Genomic DNA, 13886 nt, shown 5'->3' with positions numbered 1-13886 from the left:
AATAGACAGATATTACATATAATAAAAATTGTATAGTTTTTTTTTTTAAATGAATTATTATTTTTAGCCTCCTAAAATGATCTTATTTTAACAAAAATCACCATTTTAATATTATTGTTTTTAAAAATATTGTCTATATACTCTAAGCAATGGAAAAACAAATATTAATTTTTAAAAGGGATGTCATCATTCATGGTTTGCACTATAAAGTGTATGTATGTGTGTGCGTTTGTTCACATGTATGCGCAAATGTGTATATGTGTGTGCGTTTTTGGGCATCTGCGCATGTGTGAACTGACCAATATGGGTTTTGTTGATGTGAGTTTTATAACGGACTTTGTAATGTTCCTCTTCAGACAGATGATTTTGACGGGGTGTGTGGCGTTTGCCCAACATGTGGGTCCGACACGGGTGGAAGCTGAGCTCCTGCCTCAGTGCTGGGAACAGGTTAGTTCTAGACCCTTGCAGACATTTAAACTTACTATTAAAATCAGACATTTAATTAGGATTTAGAAACAAATCTAAATCAAACACAGATCAAATCAAACTGCACAATGGATGACAATTGTGTCCAAATGTGGTTATTATCGACTATATGTTTAATTGTTTGACTCTAAATCTAAATTGAAAATTCACCTGAAATACTAAAATTGTCATCATTTGCTCCACTTGTTCCAAACCTGTTTGACTTTCTTACTTCTGTTAAACACAAAAGAAGATATTTTGCTGAATGTTGGTCACCAGTAGCCATAACTATAGACTGTTTATTTTCCTACTGAGAATGTCTGTGGGTTTTCCAGCATTCTTCAAAATAGCTTTATTATATATTATATATATATATATATATATATATATATATATATTTTTTAAATGCATATTCCGTTATTCACTAAAAATAGAATCATTTTCTTCCACTTATCCAAAACAGAGATAAGTTTAAATGAAGAAATTGATAAATATGTCTGTGTTAATGGCTTCTACATGGCTTTTGTCCGATACATTTGAAGTCTTATGAAACGAAGGATCAATCTGTGCAAGAAACTTAATTTTTTTTTACATTAATATATCTATAATGACTTTAAAACACAATCTTGATTAGGAAATATTTTTATCTGTTTAGAAAAGTGTTTTTATAGTTAAACATTTAAATGATTTTAGTATTGAACCTTTACAGTGAAACATTTAATAATTTTTATAGCAAATTCAATATTATGGAGTATTTTAACAATTTTAGAAATCTGTGTAGTTAGTAGTATGTTTGTATAATTTAAGAATGGACTCTTTATCATATATATATATACATGTAAATCTATTTTGAATGGAATTTTTTTTTAGTGAAACATTGGAAAAGTTTTAGATCAGAATTTTTTATAGTGAAACATTTAAATCTCCTTAAATAAAGAAATCTTTAATGAGAAATATTTGCATCATAATGTCTACATTAGATATTTATGAGTGATTTGAAATATATATCAAATATATATATATCAACCTTTAATACCATTATTTAACTTTTTTATGCATATTCCGTTATTCCTACAATGAAATTAAATTATTATGGTGGCTTGAAAAGCCAACATACTGTTATCTCACGTAAACTTATTATGTTGGCTTGAGAAAGCCAACATACTGTAATGCTACTTAAACTTATTCTTATTATTATGTTGGCTTGAGAAAGCCAACATACTGTAATGCTACTTAAACTTATTCTTATTATTATTCTTATTATTATTATTATTCCGGCTTCTGACCAAAAAAAAGCAATCGCTTCTCCTCCCAGGGCTTAGATGCTACAAGCCCCAAATTTGGTCAAAAGCTGCCTATTGCTCATGAGATGGTTGCTGTATGTCCTCATGCCGATAAGATTTGTAGTTTTTTAATTAAAATTTTTTTTATTAAAAAATTGTATCGAGTATTTGGGGCATATAAAAAAGTATACAATCCTCAAATTTGGCCAAAAGATGTGTTTGAAATTACTGATAATTGTCATATTTATTTGGTGTAATTATAAATAACAGTTTTCCTATAAATATTTTTTTTTATATTAAATTTGTAACATTCAAACAAAAAGCTTGTCAGAGTGTCCACGAGATGGCGCCAGAGAACCATTTTTGAGCCCTTTGTAATTTAGTACTGGCCCTTTAAGAGGCACTGCTCCTTTAAGAGGCGGAGATATCCGGAGTTATCCGTGCTGACTCCTCTACTTGTGATAATGAAAATGAAAGCCATGCGAACATTCACGTATATTATACAATAAACATATTGAATATAAAATCATTCTAACTTTATTTTTCATCTGTATTTAACCCACTAAAACAGCTATGTCCTTGCCACAAAACTAATAATCCATCTTCAAAACCTACAATTTCTTTCCATTCGGTGCGGTCGGACCTGAACGTCTTTATAATCACGTGTAAATTCTAACAAAGACAATGTTTGCACTTTTTAAATCACATTTTATTTATTGTGCAAAAATAAAACATCCAAACAGCATCATAACCAATAAAAACACACAGCAAAGAAAATGTATTTTAAAATAGTGAATATATATATATACATACAATGTATGAAGATTTTTTATATCCCCTTAATATGCTCTGCTGTTGCTGCATCAATTTCTCTCTGTAACGTCTGGATTGCAATTTACACAGCAATGTTCACAATTTATTATTATGGGGGGGAAATCCAAACAGTATTATAATGTTTTAAAGCAAAAATGTTAAGAACAATTATTTACAAACAGTGAAAATAAAGTGTGTGTATATACATATATATACATACAGTTGAAGTCAGAATTATTAGCTCCCCTGTTTATTTTTTCCCCAATTTCTGTTTAATGGAGGGAAGATTGTTTCAGCACATTTCTAAGCATAATAGTTTTAATAACTCATTTCTAATAACTTCTTTATTTTATCTTTGCCATGATGACAGTAAATAATATTTGACTTGATATTTTTCAAGACACTTCTATACAGCTTAAAGTGACATTTAAAGCCTTAACTAGGTTAATAAGGTGAACTAGGCAGGTTAGGGTAATCAGGCAAGTTATTGTATAACGATGGTTTGTTCTGTAGACTATCAAAAAAAAATTGTTTAAAGGGGCAAATAATTGTGTCCCAAAAATAGTTTTTAAATAATTAATAACTGCTTTTATTCTAGCCGAAATAAAACAAATAAGACTTTCTCAAGAAGAAAAAATATTATCAGACATACAGTGAAAATTTCCTTGCACAGTTAAACAAAATTTGGGAAATATTAAAAAAGGGAAAAAAAAATCAAAAGGGGGTTAATAATTCTGACTTCAACTGTATATATGTATGTATATATATATATACATACATATATACATATATACATATATAACACATACACACATTTATGGTTAGGGTTATAAGGATTATTTCTTAATCCCCCTTTTATGTTAGCAAAAACATAAGTTTACTTCAGATATTTCTTTCAAAACAATATTCTGTGCCGCAAAAGAGCCTTCTCCTCACTTGTGATAATGACAATGAAAGCCAAGCTTTTGGCCTATGCTGTACCAAAAAAAAAATAAAATCACCCAGGTGATGACAACTAAATATTACGATTATAACATTGTGTTAGTGGCCAGTGGGGTGGAACAACGTCATTGGTCAGAATTAACCACGTGATGAAGACGTCCTATAATATTGTATTTAATGCGATTTTCTTCCTGTAAACTGTATATAACTATATAACTATAACTATGTATATAATGCTGCAAATTACTGTAAATTGACTGTACTCTATATTAACTGCAAAACTGATAAGACTGATTAAATAATAGACAAATTAACTAAATGCATGTGCTATTGTTTCATTAGTATTTTAATTTAATATTTTTCTTTATATGATATTTATTATAATGTAATTTTGTTCAGATTATAATATATACTATAAATACTAACTATACTATAGTGATCTGCATTAAACAACCTGAACAAATCAGTCCTCTCTCTCTCTCTCTCTCTCTCTCTCTCTCTCTCTCTCGATTTGATCAAAAATGTAAATGAGGCCTTCCGATTAACAGTCCAGTGGACCCTAGCAACAGCCTAGAAACCACTCAGAACACCCTAGCAACTACCTAGGAATGCCTTAGCAACATCTTAGCAACCGCCTAGCAACCACTTCTCAACCGCTGTGCTTCCTGCCAACTGCCTTTGAGTCCCCGGCGCAGTCACGTTGGCTTTCTCAAGCCAACATCAAAGTTTGTCTACGAACTTTAGGTTCTAGTTAGGCTGGCTTGTCAAAGCCAGACTACTGTTCTACTATTTAAACTTATTATTATTATTAATTTTTTTATTATTATTCTTCTTCTGAGACTAAAATTCAAACTCTATCTACTCCTTGAACTTTCAAGCTATTACCACCAAACTCACACCAGACCTCCAAACTGGTCTGACTCGGTATGCCATATCTCCTCAGACTGATCCAACTTTCGGTTTTCCAAAAAACGTCCCGGGACTGTCGGAAAAATCCCATAGACTTAACATTGGACCAAACTTTGTGACCTCGTAACTCTGCGTCAGACTGTCGCACAGAACTCTAACTGAGCTCATTTAACTCAGACTATCAAACTGCCAATGACTGATCACCTTTAAACTTTCTAGCCACGCCCTAGCAACCACTTATGGACCCTAGTAACTGTCCCATAGACTTCAATTCAAAAGACTCTCATTGACTTAACATGGGATCAAATTTTATGAGTTCATAACTCTGCATCAGACTGTCCTACAGACTAATGGCTGAGATCATTTAACTCCGACTACCAAACTGCCAATAACTGATGAGCTTTTAACTTTCTAGACACACCCCTAACTACCACATACTGCACCCTAGCAACTGTCCCGTAGACTTCCATTGCAAAAGACTCTCATTGACTTTACATGGGATCAAACTTTGTGAGCTCATAACTCTGCATCAGACTGTCCTACAGACTAATGGCTGAGCTCATTTAACTCCGACTATCAATCTGCCAATAACTGATGAGCTTTTAACTTTGTAGCCACACCCCTAACTACCACATACTGCACGCTAGAAACTGTCCCGTAGACTTCCATTACAAAAGACTCTCATTGACTTTACATGGGATCAAACTTTGTGAGCTCATAACTCTGCATCAGACTGTCATAGAGACTAAAGGCTGAGCTCATTTAACTCAGTCTAGCCAGCAGCCAATCACTGATGGCCTTTTAACTTTCTAGCCACACCCCTAACTACCACATACTGCACCCTAGCAACTGTCCTATAGACTGTAATTAGCTGTGCTATCAAATGCTTATAATTCTAACATGCTAATGACATGCCAATCATGCTAGCAACATGCTACTCATATGCTAATCATGCTAATTACATGCTAACTCATACTGGAAACATGCTAATGACATGCTAATTTGTACTAGAATCATGCTAGTAACATGCTAATTCATACTAGACTGATGTTAATAACTGGCCTACATGCATATCTTTGCTTAGCATTGTCCTGTTGACTTGGGGGATGGCTCATCTGACTCAGACAACCAATGAGCATCTCAATATGATAATGAAGCTCACAAGCCACGCCCCCAAATTGATTCCATAGACTTCCATTAAAATAGGCCAAGATGCATATCTTTGCATAGCAGTGTCATAGAGACATGGGGGTTGGTTCATTTGACTTAGGCAGCCAACCACATTCAAGTTCACTCTGTAACCTCGCCCATAGCAACAAAACAGAGTACCCTAGCAACCATTCATCAACAGCTATATCTCAGCATCAGAACATCGTAGAGACTTGGAGATTGGCTCGTTTGACTCATGCTAGCCAACGGAACTTCCTATATGCTACACATGCTAGCAGTGATTAGCTACATGCTAATATTGACTAGCCAAGTACTGTAACTTGCTAGAAATGCTTACTAAGTATAAATGTTTTATCAAGCATGTATGTGAGGCTTGCCTAGTAACCACCCAGGGTAACCTAGCAACTGCCTAGCAACCACCCAAATTACCCTAGCAACTGGCTAGCAACCACCTAGCAACGGCCTAGTAATGCCTTAGTAAGGGCCTAGCGACCACTCAGGACACCCTAGCAACCGCCTAGCAACGCCTTAGCAACCACTAAGAATACCTTAGCAACCACCTAGCAACCAATCAGAGCACCCTAGCAACTGCCTAGCAACAACCTAGCCACCACTCAGAACACCATAGCAAACACCTAGCAACACCCTATCAACTGCCTAGCAACATCTTAGCAACCACCTAACAACCACTCAGGACACCCTAGCAACGACTTAGCAACCACTTAGCAACCGCCTAGCAACACCTTAGCAACCACTCAGAACACCCTAGCAACACCTTAGCAACCACCTAGCAACCACTCAGGACACCCTAGCAACCACCTAGCAACACCTTAGCAACCACCTAGCAACCACTTGGGATACCTTAGCAACCGCCTAACAACACCTAAGCAACCACCTAGCAACCAGTCAGAACACCCTAGCAACCGCCTAGCAACGCCTTAGCAACCACTCAGAATACCCTAGCAAACACCTAGCAACACTTAGCAACCGCCTAGCAACCACTTAGGACTCCTTAGCAACCACCTAGCAACACCTTAGCAACCCCCTAGCAACCACTCAGGACACCCTAGCAACCGCCTAGCAACATCTTAGCAACCACCTAGCAACCACTTAGGACACCCAACAGACTACCTAGCAACGACTTAGCAACCACTCAGAAGACCCTAGCAACCACCTAAGCATGCTATGTGACATGCTAATTCATACTAGAATCATGCTAGTAACATGCTAATTCATACTACAGTCATGCTAAAAACTTGCTAATTTACACTAGAATCTTGCTAATAACATGCTAATTCATGCTAGAATCATGCTAGTAACATGCTAATTCATGCTAGAATCATGCTAGTAACATGCTAATTCATACTGGAATCATGCTAGTAACATGTTAATTCATGCTAGAATCATGCTAATAACATGCTAATTCATACTGCAATCATGCTAGTAATATGCTAGTTCATCCTAGAATCATGCTAGTAACATGCTAATTTATGCTAGAATCATGCGAGTAACATGCTAACTCATGCTAGAATCATGCTAATAACATGCTAACTCATACTAGAATCATGCTAATAACATGCTAATTCATACTAGAATCATGCTAATTCATACTAGAATCATGCTTGTGACATGCTAATTCATGCTAGAATCATGCTAGTAACATGCTTATTCATGCTAGAATCATGCTAATAACATGCTAATTTATACTAGAATCATGCTAGTAACATGCTAATTCATACTAGACTCATGCTAGTGACATGCTAATTCATACTAGAATCATGCTAATAACATGCTAATTCATGCTAGAATCATGCTAATAACATGCTAATTTATACTAGAATCATGCTAGTAACATGCTAATTCATACTAGACTCATGCTAGTGACATGCTAATTCATCCTAGAATCATGCTAGTGACATGCTAGTTCATACTAGAATCTTGCTAATTCATGCTAGAATCATGCTAATAACATGCTAATTCATGCTAGAATCATGGTAGTAACATGCTAATTTTACTACAATCATGCTAATAACACACTAATTCATGCTAGAATTATGCTAGTAACATGCTAAATCGTGCTAGAATCATGCTAATTCATGCTAATAACATGCTAATCCATGCTAGAATCGTACTAATAAGATAATAATTCATGCTAATAACATGCTAATCTATGCTAGAATCATGCTAATAACATGCTACTTATACTTTTTCAAACTGTTTTTAAACTAAATAAACTATTACCAACAGGCTTTGTCAAGCCAGCCTCAAAGTTTGTCTCGACGAACTTTACTGTCTAGTTAGGCTGGCTTGTCAAAGCCAGACTACTGTTCTACTATTTAAACTTATTATTATTAATTTTATTAGGCTGGCTTGTCAAAGCCAGACTACTGTTCTACTATTTAAACTTATTATTATTAATTTTATTATTATTCTTCTTCTGAGACTAAAATTCAAACTCTATCTACTCCTTGAACTTTCAAGCTATTACCACCAAACTCACACCAGACCTCCAAACTATTCTGACTCGGTATGCCATATCTCCTCAGACTGATCCAACTTTCGGTTTTCCGAAAAACGTCCCGGGACTGTCGGAAAAATCCCATAGACTTAACATTGGACCAAACTTTGTGACCTCGTAACTCTGCGTCAGACTGTCGCACAGAACTCTAACTGGGCTCATTTAACTCAGACTATCAAACTGTCAATGACTGATCACCTTTAAACTTTCTAGCCACGCCCTAGCAACCACTTTTGGACCCTAGTAACTGTCCCATAGACTTCAATTCAAAAGACTCTCATTGACTTTACATGGAATCAAACTTTGTGAGCTCATAACTCTGCATCAGACTGTCCTACAGACTAATGGCTGAGCTCATTTAACTCCAACTACCAATCTGCCAATAACTGATGAGCTTTTAACTTTCTAGCCACACCCCTAACTACCACATACTGCACCCTAGCAACTGTCCCGTAGACTTCCATTACAAAAGACTCTCATTGACTTTACATGGGATCAAACTTTGTGAGCTCATAACTCTGCATCAGACTGTCATAGAGACTAATGGCTGGGCTCATTTAACTCAGTCTAGCCAGCAGCCAATCACTGATGGCCTTTTAACTTTCTAGCCACACCCCTAACTACCACATACTGCACCCTAGCAACTGTCCTATAGACTGTAACTAGCTGTGCTTTCAAATGCTTATAATTCTAACATACTAATGACATGCCAATCATGCTAGCAACATGCTACTTATATGCTAATCATGCTAATGACATGCTAACTCATACTGGAAACATGCTAATGACATGCTAATTTGTACTAGAATCATGCTAGTAACATGCTAATTCATACCAGACTCATGTTAATAACTGGCCTACATGCATATCTTTGCTTAGCAGTGTCCTATTGACTTGGGGGATGGCTCATCTGACTCAGACAACCAATGAGCATCTCAATATGATAATGAAGCTCACAAGCCACGCCCCCAAATTGATTCCATAGACTTCCATTAAAATAGGCCAAGATGCATATCTTTGCATAGCAGTGTCATAGAGACATGGGGGTTGGTTCATTTGACTTAGACAGCCAACCACATTCAAGTGCACTCTGTAACCTCGCCCATAGCAACAAAACAGAGTACCCTAGCAACCATTCATCAACAGCTATATCTCAGCATCAGAACATCGTAGAGACTTGGAGATTGGCTCGTTTGACTCATGCTAGCAAACAGAACTTCCTAAATGCTACACATGCTAGCAGTGATTAGCTACATGCTAATATTGACTAGCCAAGTACTGTAACTTGCTAGAAATGCTTACTAAGTATAAATGTTTTATCAAGCATGTATGTGAGGCTTGCCTAGTAACCAACCAGGGTACCCTAGCAACTGCCTAGCAACCACCCAAATTACCCTAGCAACCGCCTAGCAACCACCTAGCAACGGCCTAGTAATGCCTTAGTAAGGGCCTAGCGACCACTCAGGACACCCTAGCAACCGCCTAGCAACGCCTTAGCAACCACTCAGAATACCTTAGCAACCACCTAGAAACACCTTAGCAACCACCTAGCAACCACTTGGGACACCTTAGCAACCGCCTAGCAACACCTTAGCAACCACCTAGCAACCACTCAGAACACCCTAGCAACTGCCTAGCAACGCCTTAGCAACCACCTAGCAACCACTCAGGACACCCTAGCAACCACCTAGCAATACCTTAGCAACCACCTAGCAACCACTCAGAACACCCTAGCAACCACCTAGCAACGCCTTAGCAACCACTCAGAATACCCTAGCAACCATCTAGCAACCACTTAGGACACCTTAGCAACCACCTAGCAACACCTTAGCAACCACCTAGCAACCACTCAAAATACCCTAGCAACCGCCTAGCAACACCTTAGCAACCACCTAGCAACCACGTAGGACACCCTAGCAACAATCTATCAACACCTTAGCAACCACCTAGCAACACCTTAGCACATGCTAATTCGTGCTAGAATCATGCTAACAACATGCTAATTCATGCTAGAATCATGCTAACAACATGCTAACTTCATGCTAGAATCATGCTAATTCATGCTAAAATCGTGCTAGTAACATGCTAATTCATACTGGAATCATGCTAGTAACATGCTAATTCATGCTAGAATCATGCTAATAACATGCTAATTAATACTGGAATCATGCTAGTAACATGCTAATTCATGCTAGAATCATGCTAATAACATGCTAATTCATACTAGAATCAACCTAATGACATGCTAATTCATACTAGACTCATGCTAGTAACATGCTAATTCATACTGGAATCATGCTAGTATCATGCTAATTCATGCTAGAATCATGCTAATAACATGCTAATTCATACTGGAATCATGCTAGTAACATGCTAGTTCATCCTAGAATCATGCTAGTAACATGCTAATTTATGCTAGAATCATGCTAGTAACATGCTAACTCATGCTAGAATCATGCTAATAACATGCTAACTCATACTAGAATCATGCTAATAACATGCTAATTCACACTAGAATCATGCTAATTCATACTAGAATCATGCTAATAACATGCTAATTCATGCTAGAATCATGCTAATAACATGCTTATTCATGCTAGAATCATGCTAATAACATGCTAATTTAGACTAGAATCATGCTAGTAACATGCTAATTCATACTAGACTCATGCTAGTGACATGCTAATTCATACTAGAATCATGCTAATAACATGCTAATTCATGCTAGAATCATGCTAATAACATGCTAATTTATACTAGAATCATGCTAGTAACATGCTAATTCATACTAGACTCATGCTAGTGACATGCTAATTCATACTAGAATCATGCTAGTGACATGCTAGTTCATACTAGAATCTTGCTATTAACATGCTAATTCATGCTAGAATCATGCTAATAACATGCTAATTCATGCTAGAATCATGGTAGTAACATGCTAATTTTACTAGAATCATGCTAATAACACACTAATTCATGCTAGAATTATGCTAGTAACATGCTAAATCGTGCTAGAATCATGCTAATTCATGCTAATAACATGCTAATCCATGCTAGAATCGTACTAATAAGATACTAATTCATGCTAATAACATGCTAATCTATGCTAGAATCATGCTAATAACATGCTACTTATACTTTTTCAAACTGTTTTTAAACTAAATAAACTATTACCAACAGGCTTTGTCAAGCCAGCCTCAAAGTTTGTCTCGACGAACTTTACTGTCTAGTTATTATTCTTCTTCTGAGACTAAAATTCAAACTCTATCTACTCCTTGAACTTTCAAGCTATTACCACCAAACTCACACCAGACCTCCAAACTATTCTGACTCGGTATGCCATATCTCCTCAGACTGATCCAACTTTCGGTTTTCCGAAAAACGTCCCGGGACTGTCGGAAAAATCCCATAGACTTAACATTGGACCAAACTTTGTGACCTCGTAACTCTGCGTCAGACTGTCGCACAGAACTCTAACTGGGCTCATTTAACTCAGACTATCAAACTGTCAATGACTGATCACCTTTAAACTTTCTAGCCACGCCCTAGCAACCACTTTTGGACCCTAGTAACTGTCCCATAGACTTCAATTCAAAAGACTCTCATTGACTTTACATGGAATCAAACTTTGTGAGCTCATAACTCTGCATCAGACTGTCCTACAGACTAATGGCTGAGCTCATTTAACTCCAACTACCAATCTGCCAATAACTGATGAGCTTTTAACTTTCTAGCCACACCCCTAACTACCACATACTGCACCCTAGCAACTGTCCCGTAGACTTCCATTACAAAAGACTCTCATTGACTTTACATGGGATCAAACTTTGTGAGCTCATAACTCTGCATCAGACTGTCATAGAGACTAATGGCTGGGCTCATTTAACTCAGTCTAGCCAGCAGCCAATCACTGATGGCCTTTTAACTTTCTAGCCACACCCCTAACTACCACATACTGCACCCTAGCAACTGTCCTATAGACTGTAACTAGCTGTGCTTTCAAATGCTTATAATTCTAACATACTAATGACATGCCAATCATGCTAGCAACATGCTACTTATATGCTAATCATGCTAATGACATGCTAACTCATACTGGAAACATGCTAATGACATGCTAATTTGTACTAGAATCATGCTAGTAACATGCTAATTCATACCAGACTCATGTTAATAACTGGCCTACATGCATATCTTTGCTTAGCAGTGTCCTATTGACTTGGGGGATGGCTCATCTGACTCAGACAACCAATGAGCATCTCAATATGATAATGAAGCTCACAAGCCACGCCCCCAAATTGATTCCATAGACTTCCATTAAAATAGGCCAAGATGCATATCTTTGCATAGCAGTGTCATAGAGACATGGGGGTTGGTTCATTTGACTTAGACAGCCAACCACATTCAAGTGCACTCTGTAACCTCGCCCATAGCAACAAAACAGAGTACCCTAGCAACCATTCATCAACAGCTATATCTCAGCATCAGAACATCGTAGAGACTTGGAGATTGGCTCGTTTGACTCATGCTAGCAAACAGAACTTCCTAAATGCTACACATGCTAGCAGTGATTAGCTACATGCTAATATTGACTAGCCAAGTACTGTAACTTGCTAGAAATGCTTACTAAGTATAAATGTTTTATCAAGCATGTATGTGAGGCTTGCCTAGTAACCAACCAGGGTACCCTAGCAACTGCCTAGCAACCACCCAAATTACCCTAGCAACCGCCTAGCAACCACCTAGCAACGGCCTAGTAATGCCTTAGTAAGGGCCTAGCGACCACTCAGGACACCCTAGCAACCGCCTAGCAACGCCTTAGCAACCACTCAGAATACCTTAGCAACCACCTAGAAACACCTTAGCAACCACCTAGCAACCACTTGGGACACCTTAGCAACCGCCTAGCAACACCTTAGCAACCACCTAGCAACCACTCAGAACACCCTAGCAACTGCCTAGCAACGCCTTAGCAACCACCTAGCAACCACTCAGGACACCCTAGCAACCACCTAGCAATACCTTAGCAACCACCTAGCAACCACTCAGAACACCCTAGCAACCACCTAGCAACGCCTTAGCAACCACTCAGAATACCCTAGCAACCATCTAGCAACCACTTAGGACACCTTAGCAACCACCTAGCAACACCTTAGCAACCACCTAGCAACCACTCAAAATACCCTAGCAACCGCCTAGCAACACCTTAGCAACCACCTAGCAACCACGTAGGACACCCTAGCAACAATCTATCAACACCTTAGCAACCACCTAGCAACACCTTAGCACATGCTAATTCGTGCTAGAATCATGCTAACAACATGCTAATTCATGCTAGAATCATGCTAACAACATGCTAACTTCATGCTAGAATCATGCTAATTCATGCTAAAATCGTGCTAGTAACATGCTAATTCATACTGGAATCATGCTAGTAACATGCTAATTCATGCTAGAATCATGCTAATAACATGCTAATTAATACTGGAATCATGCTAGTAACATGCTAATTCATGCTAGAATCATGCTAATAACATGCTAATTCATACTAGAATCAACCTAATGACATGCTAATTCATACTAGACTCATGCTAGTAACATGCTAATTCATACTGGAATCATGCTAGTATCATGCTAATTCATGCTAGAATCATGCTAATAACATGCTAATTCATACTGGAATCATGCTAGTAACATGCTAGTTCATCCTAGAATCATGCTAGTAACATGCTAATTTATGCTAGAATCATGCTAGTAACATGCTAACTCATGCTAGAATCATGCTA

At 37.4% G+C, this 13886-nt stretch overlaps 1 protein-coding gene across 31 annotated transcripts in view; it reads left to right on the top strand.

Annotated features, from left to right (window-relative positions):
- Positions 1–13886, top strand: part of relch (RAB11 binding and LisH domain, coiled-coil and HEAT repeat containing) — a 158506-nt gene that overhangs the window by 78502 nt on the left and 66118 nt on the right. For all 31 annotated transcript variants that reach the window (XM_073940157.1, XM_073940156.1, XM_073940155.1 and 28 more), the window contains 1 exon segment: positions 357–447. In XM_073940157.1, the coding sequence (XP_073796258.1) occupies positions 357–447 (91 nt within the window).

Source organism: Danio rerio, chromosome 24, assembly GCF_049306965.1.
Source record: "Danio rerio strain Tuebingen ecotype United States chromosome 24, GRCz12tu, whole genome shotgun sequence".
NCBI lineage: Eukaryota > Metazoa > Chordata > Actinopteri > Cypriniformes > Danionidae > Danio > Danio rerio.
Note: the sequence above shows the minus strand (reverse complement) of the source record. Positions and strands in the feature narration are given on the sequence as shown.